The sequence below is a fragment of the Mastacembelus armatus genome, chromosome 6 (assembly GCF_900324485.2).
Source record: "Mastacembelus armatus chromosome 6, fMasArm1.2, whole genome shotgun sequence".
In the NCBI taxonomy this organism is placed as follows: domain Eukaryota; kingdom Metazoa; phylum Chordata; class Actinopteri; order Synbranchiformes; family Mastacembelidae; genus Mastacembelus; species Mastacembelus armatus.
Genome location: NC_046638.1, coordinates 107,198 through 128,256, shown reverse-complemented (window position 1 = coordinate 128,256; position 21,059 = coordinate 107,198). Strand labels below are relative to the sequence as shown.

At 44.5% G+C, this 21,059-nt stretch overlaps 3 protein-coding genes across 3 annotated transcripts; all 3 read left to right on the top strand.

Annotated features, from left to right (window-relative positions):
- The first annotated feature begins 195 nt into the window (after positions 1–195).
- Positions 196–2,193, top strand: faap24 (FA core complex associated protein 24). Its single transcript, XM_026311739.1, has 4 exons — positions 196–394; positions 679–821; positions 904–1,059; positions 1,839–2,193. Exons 1-4 carry the CDS (start codon positions 292–294, stop codon positions 2,085–2,087), a joined length of 651 nt encoding a protein of 216 aa, XP_026167524.1. The 5' UTR covers positions 196–291; the 3' UTR covers positions 2,088–2,193.
- A 124-nt stretch (positions 2,194–2,317) lies between these two features.
- Positions 2,318–14,207, top strand: slc7a10b (solute carrier family 7 member 10b). Its single transcript, XM_026311738.1, has 11 exons — positions 2,318–3,894; positions 6,055–6,259; positions 6,631–6,782; positions 8,481–8,606; positions 8,681–8,834; positions 9,494–9,617; positions 10,155–10,258; positions 10,347–10,443; positions 10,805–10,954; positions 11,090–11,267; positions 11,769–14,207. The coding sequence occupies exons 1-11, from the start codon at positions 3,756–3,758 to the stop codon at positions 11,897–11,899; spliced, it is 1,560 nt and encodes a 519-aa protein (XP_026167523.1). The 5' UTR covers positions 2,318–3,755; the 3' UTR covers positions 11,900–14,207.
- A 267-nt stretch (positions 14,208–14,474) lies between these two features.
- On the top strand, positions 14,475–20,217 carry dus2 (dihydrouridine synthase 2). Its single transcript, XM_026312383.1, has 15 exons — positions 14,475–14,996; positions 15,073–15,118; positions 15,204–15,295; positions 15,374–15,417; positions 15,874–15,934; positions 16,011–16,058; positions 16,215–16,280; positions 16,906–16,976; positions 17,280–17,366; positions 18,010–18,178; positions 18,345–18,466; positions 18,543–18,683; positions 19,312–19,399; positions 19,478–19,551; positions 19,928–20,217. Exons 1-15 carry the CDS (start codon positions 14,874–14,876, stop codon positions 20,190–20,192), a joined length of 1,497 nt encoding a protein of 498 aa, XP_026168168.1. The 5' UTR covers positions 14,475–14,873; the 3' UTR covers positions 20,193–20,217.
- Positions 20,218–21,059: the final 842 nt, after the last annotated feature.

The following is a 21,059-nucleotide window of genomic DNA, read 5'->3' as shown; positions in this document are numbered from 1 at the left end:
GGTGGCATAGTTCTGGACTTATTTCTGTCTTGTCCTTTAATGCACACAAATCTCTAGAACTGCCTTCAATATTTCACCCGTAAACAGCAACAAGCTCCAGGACACACCTGTTGTTCTTCCGGTCCTGTAGGGGGCGCCGTAGGCTCACGTGGGTCTGTGTGTTGCCACGTGAACGCGAGGAAGAGGTTTGGACTTTTGGAGGCAAAACGGAAGCGCGAGCGTTTTAATTGCCCTCGGTGGCAGTTTGTCCTGCCTGTGGGGCAAACGTCAAACCCGGTTGGTTCCAAGTACATGGAGACGAAGGCGCCGGATGCGCTGGATGCGGGGCCCCCTTGCGGGAGCGTGTTCGTCGGGGACAGATGGAGGAGGTCGCCGCTGACTGAGCGCCTGAAGGGTAAACAGATAAATAAAACAGGGTGACTGGTGTTACGATTGTTGGGTTCGAGTCGTAAAACATTCAGCAGTTTACCGTGAATGTTCCGGGCCATGGATCCAGTTTATTGTCATGATTCGTCTCCAATTAAGGGCTAGTAAATCCTCAGACTGGAGCAGCTGAAACCATCTTAGTGATGATCAGTTATCGGATTATTATTTTTTATTATCGTTTGTCTGGTTCTTCCAAACTAGGCTCGGCTGTAAAACCGAGACCTGGGCTCTGACCGCGTTGTCCTGCCGCAGGTGCAGGTGTGAAGATCCTCTTTGACAGTGAGCTCGGCCTGGCTGATTTTTACCTGCCCAACAGAATCTGCATCGTGTACGTGTCCGAGCGCGACGTGGTCGCAGGACAGGACTACAAGAGGAAGCTGGTTCGCTACAGAAATGTGAGTTTGTGGAGGAGACGGGCAGCTTTATATTCGGAGACGGCTCGGTTCGGTTCGTGTGAGTATTTGTTCTGTTTTGAAGGCCGGCGGCAGGTTGCAGGAGCTCGTGCTGGTAGAGACCACGAGGCTGAGCGAGCAGCACTTCGCCGCCGTGCAGAGGTTTGTGGTGTTGGACCTGGGCCTGACTCTGCTTCCGGTCGGCAGCCAGACCGACGCCGCACAGCTCATCGCTCAGATTGTAAGTGACCTGCAAAATTTACTGGTTTCTCTGGTTGAACCTGTGTGCGTCGTTACTCGGCCAGTTTTAGGCTTGTTGTGAAGGTATCGGGATGGTCCAGGCTGTGAGGCGGTTAGGGTTAGCCATGAAGAGTCTTTATTTCTCACTGAGCTTCATCCAAGGTGCAGTAAGAAGAAAAAGCCTGAACCAGATCACTATCTGCTGCCCCCCATGTGCCTCTAGTTCCACCTGCACATAGTTAGTTCAGGTGCTCTGCAGGTGGGTTGTTTTCAGGCTGACCCCGTCTCTGTCCCCTAATGTGATGTCCCCAGGCTGACTCTAGATCAGGACTCGGCTGCAGGAGTACTGCTTCTCCTGCTCTGAGCCTGGTTCTTTCTTCTTTCTGGGCTCTGGGTCACATGGGTTAGGGTTAGTCACGTTCCGTTTTCATAGATGGTGTGCATTGAACGCCGCGGCTGCTTTGGACAAAACAAACTTTGTGGATGTATGACACCGAGAGGAGAGGACACATTTCTGCTAAAAAATAATGTTTGTTTTCATGATGGTGTTATCTCTTCTTCTTTTGTCTGTAAAAAGTGTTGAAATGAAACAACCACCAGTGATGAGGCTTCACAACAACACAGGGTTGAGAATTAATGGCCTTGGTCAGAGCAGTTTAAAGGACGAGAAGTTCAGAGAAAATAAATTGTTTTTGGGACCGTTTGTTCCAGTTCTGATGGAGAACTAAAGCTGTCCTGCCTAAAGATCTCATTTTTCTGACCTGCTATGATTGTGTGTAGGTCCATGGCGAGGGCAGAGAGAACCCCTTCGCAAGGAGGAGTTCGTCCCGGCTATTGGACCCACTGGTCCTGGCTCTGGTGCAGCAGGTCCCTGGAGTGGGAAAGGTCAAGGCTCTGGCTTTGCTGCAGCACTTCTCCAGCATCCGTCAGCTCTGCAATGCTGATGCCGTCGAGCTTGAGGCCATCGTGGGTCATGTGGTTGCCCAACAAATCCACAGCTTCTTTCACGAACCCACCGGACCGGGCTGAAAACAGGGATGGACTTGGGTTTGGTAGTTTGTCCTGAGTCACATTGTCAATTTGGCACTTTGCACTTTCACCAGAAATATATATGACATCTTTCTTTCCTTTTTCATCACTGTTTACATTTTGGCTTTTTATTTCTGAACCAAGAAAAGGCCTGCTGCTCCTCATTCATAATTTGAATATATCATATGTCAGTGCAGTAAATGTGTTTTTCCAAGTCTCTAACCTGACCTGAAGGGACAAGTTGACCCTTATCTGCCTTTAATCTTGAAGATGTAACGACATAACATTGAATACGCTCTTTTCACCATAGACAGTCAAACACAGATGTTTTTATTTCTGAAGCTCAGCCATCAATCATGTTTTTTCCTCCTATAAGTCGATGTGGCTGTGTCCACTTCACACTTGCATTGACTCAGACCTGATGTGTGAACAGACCAAACCAGATGTTCTGCTGCTTGACCTAGTTCTTATGAACTTCCGTCTTTACATTTTAAGGGTTGAGTCTTTTTCTCACTCAGAACTTTGTAGCTGTTGGTGTCAGTAGTTGGTTTTCATCCACTGACTGTGGATCAACTGTGTTGGCCTCCACTTAGTTCTATTAAGACGTTAGTGTTGACCACAACAGTGGTTTTTATATTTTTCCTCCCTAAACAAGATTTGGTTCAGGTGATCATCTGAAACCTGCATATCACCTGATTCGTTTCCTACAGCATTCTGCTGACTTCTCGATCCAGACAGACAAAGGTACTGGCCGAGGCACCAGACACTGTGTTAGTAGACAAGCAACAGAAGGAGGAACATAGCAGTTCCGAGCACAGCAACATCAAAAGTGTGATGAGTATCAGGTCCAGAAAGAGGATGTGGAAGGTCAAGGCTGAAGTAGTCCCATTCGTGCTGGGAGCACTTGGTGTTGCTAGTTCGTCAATATCAATACTGAAGGTCCTGTGAGGTGCCGGGATGAAATCCTCAGTGGCTGTCGGACCTTACGCTGGTGCAGTGGCCCCTGGGGTCCTCCAGGTCCAGGACAACGTCTGGATGATGGAGGCACTGATGCCGCAGACTGGCCCTCACGTCCCCTTAACCTAAATCTAACTGAGTACCTATGGGACATTATGTCTCGGTGCATCTGACACCACCAAGTCCCACTACAGATTGTCCACGAGGTCACTGATGCCCTGATCCAGGTCTGGGAGGAGATCCCCCCGGCCACCATCTTCTGACTCATCAGGAGCCTGTCCAGAAGTTGTTGGGGGCATCCAGGCAGCGGGACCATAAACACTGAGTGACATTATGAGCTGCAGTGGTGAGACACCCTGGATGAGCCCTCCATGTGCTGAGGACTTTGGTTTCCATCGATGGTGTCACTCTGCTGTGAAACAAAAAGACTTTCATCTTCAAGAAAATAAAAATAATAGTGAAAACGAAGTTATTTTAAACCACTGATCAGTCTGTCATTGACTTAAACTAAAAGGACACTTTAAGCTGCACAATAAATCCTGGAACAGGAGGAGGAGTCCGTGAACGCCTCACGCTGCTTAACATTCTGCCCCGGACAGCGGCAGGTTGTTGCGCAAGCGCAGCCCATTCAGTGCGAATGAATACAGTGTGAGTACTGGGAGTACTGGGAGGACACCGAGGACGGACCGGACCGGACCCGGGCAGGCGGACATGGACGGACACGACGGCAGCAGCATCCGCTCCCGGCCGCGGGGCGCCGCGACGGAGGCCGAGAAGAGAAAGCAGATCCCGGACCGGGTGACGCTGAAGAAGGAGATCGGGCTGCTGAGCGCCTGCACCATCATCATAGGTGAGCAGGACTCGGTGTCTGAGGAACTTTCAGGGACAGGCGGCTGACAAACCTCAGACACGTGATAAAACGTTAATTACCGGAGGGACCGAGCTCAGTTCAGCGACTGAGACTTTGCAGTCCAGTTCACCACACACCTTTGTCTTCATTTAACTTATAAATAAAAAACAATAAATAGACAGAGTTCAGTTTCATTAAAAAGACAAACATGTCACAGTAATAACGTGATTAATCGATATTATTGTATTGATATTGATCAGTGAACACACCTGTTTGCATCAAACCTCAGATATGAGAAGTCTCTGAATAAATGTTTCATTAATTTCAGTGAGGAAAAAATTTTAATTGTAAATAGTAAAAATGAAGAACTGAAATCTGTCCACAAGGCTTCAGATCCAGACGGTGCAGGTTGTTTCCTGCCTGGAGTCCAGCTGTTTCCTGCCTGGAGTCCAGCTGTGCCAGACACCTGAGGTCTCTCTGTTCCAGAAAAGGCAATTTTAGCAATTTAAGGTTAAATTTACACCAAAAGTGTTAAAAACATCCTGTGTTCATCACACAATTAAACCCAACTTGAGTTTTTCCTCCTAACCATTTATCATGTGATGGCCCATGTGGTGTATCAGGTCGCTCTGTGGAGGGGCCTGACCCTCAGGATGAGAACTGCTGAACTAGTGTTTATGATGTAGATAAAACCTGCAGCTCCAACAGGAAACTACTGCTTAGGCTTTGATCCCTCAGATTAATTATCTAATATGAAATAACACGGACACTTTTTGTAGTGACAGTATGTTTTTCTGGTGATGGACACTGGTATTTAGGAGCCACAGAATCCAAGTCTGACATCACACTGAGGGTCACGGTAGTTTTATTAAACAGGTCATTGGGTGGGGACTATTTTCAATGGTGGATGAATCCACATTCGGTGTGTATTATCAGTGGCAGTGGGACGGTGTGTGTTGATGCTGAAGAGGAGATCAGGAACCATCACTGATGGTCTGGGTCTGCATGTGGGATTTATGGGCGTTATGGATGATGGTTACAGATCCAGTTCTTTGTCAGTTTGAACTTTTCACTCATTTTTCATTTAACACACAAACTGCTTTTTTAGCCTTAAGGTTGATCCATGTCTGACAATAGGGTTAGAGTTAGTTATGTCTAGTAGTAGTAATACTAGTAGTATTTTGATGTTTAGTGAAAGTGACAGTACAGCTACGCAGGAACACTGGGCTACAGAGGGATCACATGCAACAGAAGATTGCAACCAGTGACGTTACTAGTATCAGGACGGGATCTGGCACTGACCTTCTTGGTTTTTCCTCACTGGGCCACATACACCTCCTGCCTTGGCTCTGCTAAGCTCCTGTTGGAAACTGAAGGCAGGCATTTTTGTGAAACTCCTGCTACAGAACAAGAGAAAGGTCTTGTGTGCAGAATGCTGAAGCACCTTTCTGTTCACAGAGCATGGAGAGAACAGGCTGGCTGCTCTGCACACTGCACCAGCATCCCAGCCTGGCCCAGTAGATTAAAATAAAGTCTGGACCGGTCTCTACCACTGTGATATGTCATCATTAGGAAGCTGCAGGAACACACTGATGCAGAAGGTGAGTCGGTCACCTCTGCAGCCTGCGGGGCGTAATTTATGTCTGGTTGTGTAATAGCTGTCTGTGCCACTTGGCTGCTTCCTGCCGTGCTACTGGTGGAGCCGAAGTCTGAATGTGTCAGATGTGCTGGTCGTCTACATTGCATACTGAGGGCAGGACGGACTGTCTGGGCCTGCGTGGTGGCCTGCCTTCGCGCTGTTACAGAGCTCTGGGGTTTTTAATGTCCTGTGGATAAAGTCACACAAATGTTTAGGATGGAAATGCTGGTTGTGAACTGTGAAATAAATGAAATGTTTCTTACATGTGAACATGGTTTCATTAAATATACAAATTTTAATTCTATCAACATTAATTTTCAACGTGTTTTCTGTCCTTTAAATTCAATAACACAGGGGGCACTTTCTTTTACAGTCCCCGTGTTTTCCAACTCATTTCCTGGAAACTTAATTCCTAGAAATGAGTTGTATTTGCCGGACCACAGCTGGACAAGGTCTATATACAAGTTTAATTAACAGAAACTTACTTGCTATTGCCTTCTTCCTCTTCATCTCCCTCTCAGGAAACATCATTGGCTCTGGTATCTTCATCTCTCCTAAGGGGGTCCTGGAGCATTCAGGCTCTGTGGGCTTGGCCTTGGTGGTTTGGTTACTTGGAGGCTGCATCGCTGCCTTGGGCTCCCTATGCTATGCTGAATTAGGCGTCACCATCCCCAAGTCTGGAGGCGACTACTCCTACGTTACTGAAATCTTTGGAGGTCTGATGGGGTGAGTGTCTCGTGTATCAGGGCAGGACCAGGGCTGTGTCCACATCAACAAACTGACTCCGATGTCATCTGGAGGTCATTTAAATGGATCTTTTCTGGTTATTTGGTAATTAGCTTTAAAGTTAATTTGCAACTCTAACCCTTTAATCTTAACTGTTTGCCACATTCCTGCTATAATAACCCAGGGGGGTTATGCAAAAAACTGTGGGGTTTAAAAAGCCTTTTAAAAGTAGATTTATTGTTGTTTTAATTGATTGCTGTTATTACTTCAAAGCTTTTTTTCTTAGTGGGGTTGTTGGAGGATGGAGCCTCCTTTCTAGGAAGACACTGAAGTGTTTTTGTTTCGTGACACGTGTGTGTTTAAATCCACAGGTTCCTCCTGTTGTGGAGTGCCGTCCTCATCATGTACCCCACCACGCTGGCTGTAATTGCCCTCACCTTCTCCAGTTACGTCCTGCAGCCTGTCTTTCCAAACTGTGTTCCTCCATACATGGCGACACGGATGCTGTCCGCTACCTGTCTCTGTGAGTGACTTTCACTTTAGGTCTCTGTGATTCCAAAGTTTTGTTTAAAAATACATGTTTAAGATTTTCTAGGGAAATAAGATGACGTTGTGATGATGAGACTATGGTGCCTATACTAATGTTGATCAGAATCAGCTCATCGATAAACTGCAATAAAATTACGTTTCCGCTGTAACTCCTGTTCAACATTGAAAACGCTTTTTTATGGTTGAGCGAGGAGAACAGGACAAGAGGATGAGGATGGAGGTTTTTAGTTTGTGTGGTATGGCAAAGGGAAGCTGGTGAGAAATACTGTGTGTAAATACTTCAGCTCCAGGAAGAAATAAGATCTAGAAATTAAAAATATACAGCAAAAAAAAAGTGATTTCTCAAGAAATTGACTGAAAATGTAGGTATGGACTGACGGTACGTCGCCTGAATGAAACCTCTATCATTCAACCAAAGTTTCTTAGCGAATTCAGTTTAATTCAATTCAATTTATTTGTATAGCCCCAAATCACAATACATTCCTCTCAAGGCACTTTCCAAAAACCCAATAAATCGATGGTGAAGCAGCTTTAAATAAACTCTAGACTTTTGATGTTTCCCAGAATGTTTTTTACACTGAATGAAGATGCTTTTACTCTTAGACTATAACATGAGTTCAGCTTTATGAGAGCTATGAGATATAAACATATATTGTTTTCCAGTATATGCAGTGTTGCATATTTGCATATAGATATTCAGTTTACAGCATATCCTGAGATTCACTTTAGCAGCAATGGCAGTGCAAAAGCGACTTTGGGCAGATGCAAGATCAGAGTATTGTGCAATTTTAAATTTTGACCTGATGTATGATATATGATGTGATACAGAAATGTAGATGTTTTTATAGAAAATGTATTTGCTTAAAATGTAAATACTAAATGAGCAGTTAGAGGACATGAGTGAAAGACCTCAGCATGACATTAGGGAGTACGGAGTATCTGCGCTGAGCACCACCTGCCTCTGTCTGATCAGAGAGTAAATAATATCCTCGGACATGCCCTCACCTCTGACGCCATCAGTCTCTCTGGTTTTTGGAGCTGGATACTGGAACGTGAGCTCTGCCCAGGCGACTCTTGAGGGATGGGGGGGCTCTCGCATGTTTAGTTTGCCCTTAACAACGGAAGCGTTTTGTTTTGTGGGGTTGACAGCTCGTCTTTGTGCTGCAAAGTGGGGCCACCATGAGAGAGACCGGGCCCAGCCGGTGACAGTGATGGACGAGATGAAACAATCACGCCCTTCCTCGCTTGCCCATTTCCCACATTCCTGCCTCCCATGGCAACCGTTTCCCCCTGTAATGATAGTCATATATTTAAAGGAGCACTCCACCAATTTTACGTCTCTGGATGACATTTGTCATGGTGGTGACATAGGGGTGAGCTCAGGCTGGACTGTAAATCTACCACAGAAACACAATCTGGTGCCCTGGAGTTTAGAAGGTGTTCTCTAAAGAACATGCAACATTTGTGCGTTATGGGAAATGTAGGATTCAGTCTTTCTGGCGCTTCAGAACACTTGTTGGATGGTTAAGTAGCTTTGGTAACACCCTATCCCCACACCTTTCCAATCCTGCATCAGTTGGACAGGCAAGAAATTTGCTCTTGATGTGTTTCGCGCTGAAAAGGAATTGACAGTTACAGATTGATTGATTGATCTCAGCTTCCTGTGTTCCAGTGCTGCTGACCTGGGTGAACTGCTCTAGTGTTCGTATGGCCACGAGGATTCAGGACGTCTTCACTGTGGGGAAACTCATGGCACTGGGCCTCATCATCGTGGTTGGCCTCGTCCAGATCTTCAATGGTAACCCTCACAGCCCAAGATCTTCTGCTTTCTGAGGGAACAGAAACAGCTCACATGTGTTTCATATCTTCCAGGGAACTACGAGGCTCTGACTCCTCAGGTTGCCTTTTCCCTGGACAGGACTCCGTCGGTCGGACAGATTGCTCTGGCCTTCCTGCAGGCCTCCTTCGCTTTTAGCGGCTGGAACTTCCTCAACTACGTCACAGAGGAAGTTGTTGAACCCAGACGGTGAATATACTCCAGAGCAATGCTGTGACAAATACTCAGCTTCTACCTCAGCATGCTTCCAGATTATTTGCAATATTTTGAACACATTAAAGTTATATCTTCCGGGACACCTACATTTTTCTGTTGTGATGTTGTTAGTGTTCATTAACATATTTTTTGTTTACTTTGATAAGATACCGCAGGACATAAAGCACATTAACGTATATAATAAAACAATCTGGCAACACAAACACTGTGTAGTTTAACTCTTTATTGTTTTTACCTTTTTTAGAGAAAGTCTGGCACTTTGGCTCATTTGCATTTTCTCCACAGTTTATTCTCCACTTGTTAGTAGAAACCTTTGTGAGCTGTTGTCAGGGCAGGACCAGATTTACTGTAAAAGATTGTGCTCACTTTTTCATACAACAGCAAACTTCACGGCCTTTGCAGACACTGGGACAAGACATATTTTAAAAAGATTGTCATTTTGGAAAGTGCTTTTTGGTTTAAGTGGTGAAAGCCAAAAACAATCATCCTGACATATTGGCTGTGATTGTGAGCCTGGCTCTTACTTTACTTGAAATGAATAGTGCTGTTTTGTTCTTTGTTTTTTTGGTCACTTCATGTCATATGTGTTTGATTTTTGGTTTCATCCTTGCATGCTGTGTGGCCTCGCTCAGGAATCTACCTCGTGCAATCTACATCTCCATACCATTGGTGACCTTTGTGTACACACTCACCAACATCGCCTACTTCTCCTCCATGTCTCCCGATGAGCTGCTGTCATCCAATGCTGTGGCTGTAGTGAGTACTGTGGCCACCTCAGTGCACTGTCATATGTCTGCTTCATGTTGTCACTATTTATAGATCAGAAACATCACAAGCATCCACCAAGAACATCAGCAAGAAGAGCTTTGACTCCGATATGTGTCCACAGTTTTCTGGGTGATGGGTTGGTTCAGGGTGATCAGGGTGTAGGCTTTGATCAGGGTTCCCCTTCACTGCCCTGTACGCCAGGACCACAGTTGGAACCAGAGGTGAGCAGCAGGGAGCCACTGTTGTGCTGCTGGAGAACTTACTGAGCGGGCAGCCCTGACGGCAGCCCTGGCACCTCCAGTAAAGAGGATGTTAAAGTGATCCAGGCAGCACAGGCCACCTGCATCCAGCGCTAGTGCTGTCGGTGTCAATGGACACATCTACAGTTGTACCACACTATAGCTTAAGTAGGTTTAAAGGACACTAGAGTGTTGTTCCTGGCAGCAGGAGAACAGACGGATAGTTGTGGTGCATTGCTCATGGTCTGCGCATGTCAGTGATCCTGTCTGTTGTTCTGGCATTCAGACATTTGGGGAGAAGCTTCTGGGAATGTTTTCCATCATCATGCCAATTTCTGTGGCTCTATCCACCTTTGGAGGAATCAATGGTTACCTGTTCACCTCCTCCAGGTGAGCTCCACTACCTGATTCTCCATGCGTCAGTGTTATTTCTGCTGAAACATGGATGTGACCGTCGGTTTGATGTTTCTGTCTGCAGGTTGTGTTTCTCTGGGGCCAGAGAGGGTCACCTGCCCAGCCTGCTGGCCATGATTCACTACAAGAAGTGCACACCCATCCCTGCCCTGCTGGTCTGTGTATGTACAGCCTGACCTTGATACTATCTTACATTTTCTGCTTCTGGTGTCTGCCACTTAGTTTCGTATGTTTTTGACCCATTTTCTGAAAAACAAATATGGATGCATCACAGCAGCCGCAGACTGTTGTTAAGTGTAAGTAAAGCTGAATTTAATGGGTGTGCCGCAGTGTTATTTTGTATTAGTATTATTACAGTATTAGCAAATAAATATTATGTAGAATCTTACAAAAACTAAGTGCCTCAGAGCCAAAGCATGACAGAACACACAGAATAACATTAAATAACATAAAGACCAAATACACAATGAAACAGCATCTTATAAAATTCATGACATCATCATGCCTCACTGTGTTTCGTAGTGCATTGCCACCATCGTAATACTCTGCATCGGAGAAACGCACAACTTGATCAACTACGTCTCGTTCATCAACTACCTGTCGTACGGCGTCACCATTGCAGGTCTGCTCTTCTACCGCTGGAAGAAACCCAACCTGTACCGACCCATCAAGGTACCAATCAACTTGCAGTCGGAAATTATTTTTATCTTGATGGCTAATTTACCGTGCCATCACATACACCTGATTGCCAATAAGTAGTTTTGTACCTGTACATCTTGAATTATTATAAACCTTTGTGTTCTTCAGGTGAACCTGCTGGTTCCTGTGTGCTACCTGATGTTCTGGGCGTTGCTGCTGGGTTTCAGTCTTTACTCGGAGCCAGTGGTTTGTGGCGTCGGCCTGGTCATTATGCTCACCGGAGTACCTGTCTATTTTCTGGGTGTCCATTGGAAAGAAAAACCAAAGTGTATCTCCACCTTCATTGGTGAGTTTGTGGAGGAAGTCTGCTTTACGGTTGCAGGGTTCGTGCAGTGTGACCAAATTAACGTAAGACTGTTAAGACCACATAGATGCAGTCCAATGCCTGACATCTCTACCCCTAACCTTTACAGACAAAAACAACAGACACAATCAAAACAAAGAAATCCTCTTACTTTTCATGGCCTGTCCACATTGTCTCATAATCTGTCCATGTCTGAACCCAAATCGATTCTTTTTTAATAATAAATAATTCATATTTCACTGGCTAATGCAAGTTTGATCTCAACAGTCAAAATTTGACTAAATCACAAATATTCAAGATTTTGTAAATGAAATTTAAGATTTTAAATACCATCAAAGAATATATGTAATTTTATGCATTTTCTTTTACTTTTTTAACTGTACCTGGAATATATCTGAATACGAAACCTGAATATATCCTGCACTGGATTCACTCCCATCTAACACAACTCATGAATAACTCTGGCATTGTCTTCTGAAACAGAGAGGGCGACATATGTGGGCCAGAGGTTGTGTTTCGTGGTCTTTCCTCAGATTGACCCCATTGAGATCGCCAATCCTTCAGAGTGGACTGACCAGTCGTCAGGGAGGAGCGGTGTTTCTGCCAATTCTTAAAACTCTTTTCTGAACATATGAAGATCTTTGTTTTTTTTTTTCTCCTGTTTTTATTCCATCACTGTGTTCTTCCAGACATCTGTTCCTGGTGTGGGAGCTTCCTGTCTGACCTTTCAACCCCAAGACTTTTTTCCTTCAGTTGAGTGGAAACACTTTTCTGCTTGGGCTGTTCGCACTTTTGATTTTTTTTCTATTTTTTATTAAGTTGTCAAATGCAACAACCTAATGCCAACAATGTCATACAGTGAAAAACACTTTTCTCCCATCTGTACCCATTTATTTCTTCTGTAACATGACAGAACTCTGGTGGACTGACAGTGTGCAGGTTTTTCTTCTGAATGTTGCTGGAGTTTTATTGTGCCTTAGGTCTTTTCACACCAAACACATCTATCCTCAGTGTTCTGAATGCAGCATGAAAAAAGGTTGCAAAATAGTTCAGAAGAAGCTGCAAACACCACGTAGTAAAAAGTGTGTGGACAACCAAACATTACACCCAGTATTTTCTGCATATTGCATATTATTTCCTTGGCCACACTCAGCGTTTAAGCTTCTCCAGTTAGAACAATTCTTTTCTAGAAATATATATCGCTGATGTAAATGTGGCTAAATAATACGAGCATTAATCAGATTTCCACTCTTATAAAGGCTTTGACAGGTGTCATTGAGAGGTGGCTGCTCTTTCCAGCTCCTGGACTCACACTCGGCCTTTCAGAGTCTGTCTCTAGAATGACCCTCAGTGTGTCCAGACCCTCACACCTAGTCTGTTAGCATAGTGTAGCTTACTGAGCTAACGTCAGCATTAAGTCGGTATGTACAGGACATTAGCATTATACAGGCCAGCAGCTGCTGCTAATCAGATGTCTAACTGTGTCTCTGGGCCACAGGTGCAATCTGTAGTGTTTTCTACATCGGGTGACGTTGACTTTACTGTGAGCAAACACAACATTTAGCGAGGAGCTGAAATGAACACGACACGTGTAGTTCAGCAGCAGCAGGAGGGAAGTGTGGTCCCTGTTTTCACTGGGCTGGTGTTTGGCCTGAGGTAGAGGGACAAAGACCCTGAGCTCCTGGTCTGGAGGGTGCTGGCTCCAGGAGGAACACACTGAGCCCACCTTAAACTCCAATCAGCTCCAGTTCAAACTAAAGGGTGACTGGTTGGTTGTGTGCTCCACTTTAATTTTTGTCTGTGGTTACAACATGATGCTTCTGAACTCTATGCAAGACATCATAGGTAATATTGTTGGTGTGAAAAGGTATTTACTAAGGCAAATGTATATTCAAATGTTGATAGATTCCCTCTGTTCAATTTTAAAATATTTTGTAAGTGCCTTTGCTCTGTGTATTACATTGGTTTGTTTGAAAAGCACTTTGTTTTTCCTTGCATGTTCTCTCATTTCTAAACAAACCAGATGATGCACAAACCAGCTGCTCTTATATCAATCCACAGCACCCTGGTTTGTACTGAACTGACTTAATGACTTACTCTGTGAAATCAGATGTACAAATACAAATGCCTGCTGCTCTGCCCTTTGTTTTTACAATAAGCTTTTTTTAAATGCTGTTGTCTTTAGCAATGTAAATTAAGTCTTGCTAATGCAGTAAGTGACTGACAGTGACTGAAAGTGACTTGGTATTTCGCATGCCAGAGCTGCATGAAAATCTTTTTACTGCTGACGTTGGCTCTGTAGTATTAGCTTCTGTTCTCACCTTTGCTAATGTACTGTAGCTGCAGCTTCTTACAACTTCTGACTCTGTGGTCACTAATTTTATGACTCATTGAGGCACACAGTTCACAGCAGGGATTACCTCTGACGTGTCTTTGTGTTTTTGCTTTCAGACAACTGTGAATGCTGAACTATTAATGTATTTTTGAATCTCTAATCACATAACATTATTTATATGTATAACAAAAACAATGTAGGGGTTTAATTTTATGCAATGCCAGTTAATACCCAACATGACTTTCTTATGACAAATTTGTATCTCTGGTTCAAAACGTTTTGAATGCTGGCAGGGTCACTGTGTAGCCTGTAGCTGTGTCCAAGTCACATTGAAGCTCATGGTGCAAACCCTATAGCGCCCAGTAGTGCAGCATGTGCCCCATCAGTCAAATCTGGACTCTAAAGCACCTCTGCCATCTTTACACATTTGATTTAGACTCTGTTTGTTCCCAGGATCTGATCACCAACATTTTTGCAATTTAATTAAATGTTTGCAGCTATGAGCAACTTCTCTTTAGTGCATTGAATTGTGGGACATCAGTGCCTTTCTGTGTGGAGTCTGCATGTTGTCCCTGTGTCTGTGTGGGTCCAAGTGGATGTCACACTCGGTGGGATGAGGCTATACAGTTTGCAAATGCTTTATAAATATTGAAATAAACATATCAGTATTTCTGTTTTTAAAAGAACTGTAGCAGCATAATGAATCTTGAATTACCTGGGTCAGGAGTGATGGTGCTGGTTTCTGTGTCCTGCTTCTATGTAGTGCTGATCTACATGTGCTGTTCTATAACACCATGATGACGTAGCAGTCTAAACAGGAAGTGCCGATTGAGCACGCGTCACTTTCCCACGTGATCGCGGGACACAGCAGCTGTTTAGCAGCACGTGAGTTTAGCCCGGATCGGCCCGTGTCGCCAAACTTCGCTGAGAAAAGTCGCAGTTTGAGTTTACATTGGTGATTGATTTATCGATTAGTGTTTTGGCCATGGCCGATTATTGAACACTGGCCAACCGGTGGGAGTAGCTCGGTTTTATGGCAGCAGTACAGAGAGGTGGTGAGGAGACTTTGCTAAGTCTTTAAAGTCTTGGATCTAACGTGTCCAGTCAGAACCGGAACCGTTAGCTGATTTTCGTGGGGGAGTTCTGAGGCGAAAGAAAAGTCTTCCCTCGTAAAAATCGACCCAAGCCAGTTGCTAATGCGCAGCCCGGCGCTGACAGACCAGTGCCTCGGTTAACGGGAGGACCCAAGCGCCATGATGGCAGCAGGCCGGCTGAGCTTCAGGGACATCACCGCCCTGGCCCCGATGGTCCGGGTGGGGACTCTGCCCATGAGGCTGCTGGCTCTGGACTACGGAGCAGACGTGGTTTACTGTGAGGTGAGGACGGAGTATGTGACGGGCAGGACAAGTCGAGGTCAGGGTGAAATTGTTGTAAACTCTGTGTCTGTTCCAGGAGCTGATCGACATCAAGATGGCCCAGTGTCAGAGGGTGGTGAATGGTAAGAATCCGTCAGGTTCATGGCTGACCCGCACAGCTTTACAGTACCAGCCGAACCCCCTGATCTCAGACCGTTTCTCACCCAGAGGTGCTGCAGACAGTGGATTTTGTTGCTCCGGATGACCGCGTGATGTTCAGGACCTGTGCGAAGGAAAAGGCCAGAGTTGTCTTCCAGATGGTGAGACACAAAAGTGAAGGATGACCTGTATCTGCTGGCACTGTGCTCCAGACACTAAGATCTTCTGTGGTGTTTCAGGGGACTGCAGACCCAGACCGAGCGCTGACCGTGGCTCGCCTTGTGTGAGTTCCTGTCTCTAATCTTTATCAGTTTGAGGGTGCTGAAGCATTTTATCTGTGAAACACCAGGTAGCAGAGAAGATTATGATCCACTTTTTATAAACTCGCTTTTTAGTTTAAATTCGCTCACCAGATTTCATTTTAGTTCAGTACCATCCAGATATTAAATGTTACACTGTAGTAGAAGTCCAGTTTCATGAAAGGATGAAAAACCTAAAGACACAAGACCAAAACCATCCTGTTCCAAAACATGACCCGACCCTCAGGTCAGGTAAGCAACATAAAGACATCCTGATCCTTCCCTGTGAACCCAACTAGAGTCCACCTGGGACAAGCTGATCTGACCGGACAGAGATCCTGTCAGGACAGTTTGGGTCATTTTGTGGCAGCCTGGTTTCAACAAGCACATTGTGTGACTTTACAGTACGAAGGGTCAGCAGCCTTGTTTCTGCCATACAGGGAGAAGGATGTGGCTGCTATCGATGTGAATATGGGCTGTCCAAAGGAGTACTCCACCAAGGTGAGTTACCCGTCACCAACCTGCTTCTGCTCTGGCCGCTGACTGACTCTGATCACTGACCTCTGCTGTTCTGCAGGGCGGTATGGGAGCTGCTTTGCTGTCGGATCCTGAGAAGATCGAGGCGGTGAGTCTGTCTGAAGCTTAGCACATGCAACAGACTCTGAAACTTTAAACTTGGCTACCTGGAGTTCACCCACCACTGTGACAGACGACTGTTTTCGGTTGTATATGGACTGAAAAGTGGTGAAATAACTGAAAATGACTTTAGTCTCCGTTGTAGATCCTCAGGAAGCTGGTCACAGGAGTTTCTGTTCCAGTGACGTGTAAAATCCGAATTCTGCCTTCGGTAAGAAGAAAATATTTGCCTTCTTTCCCGAGTAGTCTCATTTCATGTTTTTTCAGGAGGGTTATTTGACAGTCGCGATGCGCAGCAGAACTGAGTAAAGTAACACTAAATGTTAATATTTTTAATTATGTGTATTTGACCTTGTCTAATCAAAAACACATAAGCCCCAAAGTTCAATTCTGCACCAACAGTCAGTTTACCTGCGATCACAGCAGCGAACGTGGATGCACCTGTGATTTCCAGACGGTAACTGGTGAACGTGGCAGCTTTCTCAGAGATAACTGAGTGGTTCCACGTGGTGAGGAGTGGGTCAAAAACCAGACCATGTGTCCTCATGGACATCAGCTGGAGGACAGGTGCAGCTACAGGAAGGGCCACATGCCGATGATTCACCTCATTCCACGGCTGAAAAACTAAGAGGCAGAATTCGAAGTTTTTAGTGATATTGCCCAGAGATGTACTCGCTGCTGTGTTTCTTATTGTCTGCATATAAAATATTAGCAGGGAGGATATATATCATTCCCCAAAATTCTAATTTAAAATGACAAACTATAATTTTATTTTCCTACTTTGAAAGAGTCTCCCAGTTGGTTCTGACTGGTTTGGTAAACTTCACTGGTTTCAGATGGAGGAAACGGTCCGTCTGGTTCAGAGAATTGAGAAAACTGGCATTGCTGCTCTCGCTGTCCATGGCAGGTAACCCAAAAAACTGCAGTAGTTGTTATTTATTTACTACATCACATTACCATGTGGTATTTCTTCATTTCTGTCCATGTTGTGAATATTTTGTCTTTTTATGTTTGAAATAAATATGTAGATTTACTTATTTGGTTTTTGGCTCTCATTGTGCTTTTCTACATTAAACTGATTCATGATTTGTTTTGATGATACAGAAATGATGCTGATGCACCTTGTTCCTGTTTGGCTGAGACAGCCTGCTTCACTCACGTTGTGCAATGAAATGTTTGTGTCTGTGTTTCTGTTCCCTGTGTTGTTCAGGTTTAAGGAGGAGCGTCCCCGGCATCCAGTCCACTGTGATTACATTAAAGCTGTTGCTCAGGCTGTGTCAATCCCTGTCATCGCCAAGTAAGCACCTGTCCCCACAGCAGCAACCAGGCTCAGCAGTGAAATCAATATTATATAATCAGTAGAAAAGCACCAAGGAGCCATGTTGGAAAGTTAAATCTGATAACTGCCCTGGCAGAGGAGTCACTCCTGTCTCCTGCAAACTAATTTGAAAGCAGTGAATTAATTTCAGCTGTAGGGATGGACATGTATATAAACTCAGAGAGGGCACTTTGACTGTAAGCCAATGCTTTAGTACAATCGCAACATCTGTAGAGTGGAACAAATCACGTCATACACAGAACGTTTCAGAGCACCGAATGTGTAAACGCACATATTTCATTGCACAGTGTAAATTATGTTTATATTGTGTGTATGACAATAAAACCTCTTGATATCAACAGGACCACACCAATAAAAAATATATTTGGAGAATGTAAAAGCACAGTGAACAGTGTAAAGTTGGGTTGACGAATGACTGCATAAAGAGCAGAAGCCTGCATTTAGCCGTGCAGGTCTCTGCAGTTCTGAAAAATGAAACTGTTTTGAAATGCGAGTTTGGGCTTTTGTTGTCCTGCTATTGAAAGTGAATTGGAAGCTCACAGGACAGAGCCTCACGAGTGTTTTGTCTTCAAAATCACTTGCTGTCCTTTCTCTCATGCAGTGGAGGTTCTCTCGATCTGGTGAAGGCCAATGCCGACATTGAGGAGTTCAGGAAGGCGACGGGGGCCTCGTCAGTCATGTTGGGCCGTGCCGCTATGTGGAATGCATCCGTGTTTAGCAGCCAGGGCCCAATTCCTGTGGAGAGGGTTATGGAGGAGTACCTCAGATATGTGAGTCTCCTTTTGATCACAAGCCTTGTTTCTAAAACGAGATACAGAATGTTCATTTGTCTTTTTAATCACAGATTGATAAGTTCAAATTTTTAATGTGGGTAGGTAGGTTGTTACAAGAGAGCTCTCATCCTCATCTGGTCTCTGGACTCCTTGCATTTCACAGGCGATCCGGTACGACAACCATGCCTTCAACACAAAGTACTGCTTGTGTCAGATGTTGAGAGACAAGGTGGAATCTCCTCTGGGGAAGCAAGTACAGGCAGCTCAGACCAATGTTGAGATCAGGTACAGGTCTTGTGACTTGGCATGTGTGTGATGTCAAGAGTCTGAGAGGTGCTGATGGATTGTGGCTGTGTTACAGCGAGGCGTTTGGGCTGCAGGACTTTTACCTGCAGACTCAGGAACAGCTGCAGGTCAGGAGGGACAGTCTGTACAGCAGCAGCCAGCCTGACCAACCCGTCATGGACGGAGACGTCACCATGATGGCCATCAAATTTGAACGGTCAGTTTTTGTTCTCAATGTGGTTGTTAAAAATGACAACAAACGTATAGTCTAAAGTCCTAAGACCTGAGTGCACATCTGTGGAGCTCATGGTAGATCCATAGTGCTAAAAGTGAGAAACTGAACTTTCCTATGTCCATTGAAACCTCACGTGGATTGTTCCCCACTCAGCCATCATGCGTTGAGGGTCACCTGCATCAAGGTGTGAATTGCTGTTCAACGACCTGACTCCATGCTGCACAGCTGAGGGAGGGATATCAGGACATGTTGTTCCAGTTCTCCAAGACTAAAGTGTTTTAGGATGAATTTGAATTAAGTGTTCAAATAGTTCTTATTGAAGTCAGTGGATTTGTACAGCGGCAAATCAAAATAAACAAGGCACTTGCACAGTAAGGTCAAAACCTCACAATATTATAGAGGAAAAACCCAACAAATCCCTTAAAGGTAGCATGTGGCAATGATGGGGAGGAAAATCTCCCTTTAACTTCCAGCAGATCTGGACTCAGGTTGGGTGACCATCTGCCTCAACTATCTTCTTATTCTGCTGAGAATATATTCCTCAGATATTTTTTTTAATTAAGAAAAATTAGATAAAAGTCCAGGAACTGACATGTATTTGTGGTTTTAGGAGGGAGTATCCACCTCAGATCACTCCGAAGATGTTCCTGTTGGAGTGGAGCCGAAAGGAGAAACTGGAGCAGCCGCTGTACAAGACGGTGAGAAGAAAACCTGATTTAAAATGATCATGAGAAAGGAAAGAATATTTAGATACATTAGACTGTTTGTGGTTTCAGGTGCAGCGCTCGCAGGATCGAGCCTTTCAGTCGACTGTGACTGTAGCAGAGAAGAAGTACAGATCCTCACTGTGGTAAGTACAAGGCTTTGAACTGTGTTGATTTAATCAGTTTACATTAGTACTGTCTGCACCATAATGCACGGTGGGCAGGTCTGATCCACAGCCACAAGAAGTCCTGCTTGAGGTTATTGCTGCTAAAGGTGGTTCAGCTTACTAAAACGCTGCTGCCATCACTGTTTAATGGGTGTTTTGAATAGAGACATGAAAGATCATGACTGTTTGTGTTTTATCAGTTTAATAATTTTATTTGTTCATACTTGCCACTTTAGTGAAGATCAGCTCACATTTCGTGACCAGTTCATGCAGAAAAACTGAAAATTGTCAAATTAGTGGTGAATTTCTTGTATTATGCTGGGCCCCTGTCCCCTAATGTTAATGTCTCTTTCAGGGAGAAGTCAAAGAAATTTGCTGAACAAGCAGCTGCCATTGTCTGCCTGCGAGTTTTGGGAATACCGGAGGGTCGTATTGGTGAGGAAGACTCCGGCCTAGTCTGCAAGAGGAAGAGGGAGTGGAAGACGAATGGCTTCACAGAGGAAGAAGGGAGGAAGAAGCGACACATAGCTGGTATTCAACAGGAAAATGAATCCTCGGAGTTCGCCGCAGCGGCAAATGGTAGTCATCACAAACCAAATGGTCCTGCAGCACAACTGTAGGGTTTCTGAGAACAGTCAAAAAAAAATCTGAAACTTCACATAAGAAACTTGTTGGGGCTTTACGATCATTTGTTCATTGAACATTTTTCTTCAGTCGCACAAAAACCTGATCAGCTCATTTTGACCTGTGCTGTAAAGATGAACACTTATTTGTCCTCAAACCGCTGCTGCTAGCATGGGCCCCTGAGCTCTCATTACTTCCAGCTAAACCTGCTTTGGTCAAACTGGGATCTGCCCAGTAAAAATTAGTCTTCCATTGGATCCACTGGGTTTGAATTGTTCACCCTCTTGATCTTCCCTGAACATAAATTTTGTTTTTGTGAAATAATTAACTTGAAGAAGTTCTGATGTGCAGCCAAGAGGTGAGTGCTGGGCCGTTTCATTATTTTAGAAACATCTGAAAAAAAATTGTACCTGATGAGTTTATTTTAAATCATTTAACTCCTGATTTCATCTCTTATTCTCTGTTTAAATAGACGAATGTATTAAATAACATTTGTATTTGAGTTTGTGACTTTGTGAGTAGATTTGTTTCCATTTCTTCTACTTCTGGCGTTTTATGTAGGTTTGAGGTGAGAGGTCTTCCAAATCCTCCAGACACTTATTGGTTTCATTTTTAATGTTTTATTTTCTACAGGTTTCATGAAAAGGCTGCCAGTTTATTTACTATGAAGGTCACTGGCACCATCCTGCAGCAGAAACCTGCAGCATCCTGACGAAACGACTGTTTTGTCGACACAAAGACAATAATATGAATTCAGGATTAAAGTCCTGAACTGAACCTGGGACGTGGAGATGCCGACGTCACTGGCCTGGCCGATGGTGCCTTCATCTCTGCTGGGAAATATGAGTTGTCATAACGTTGAG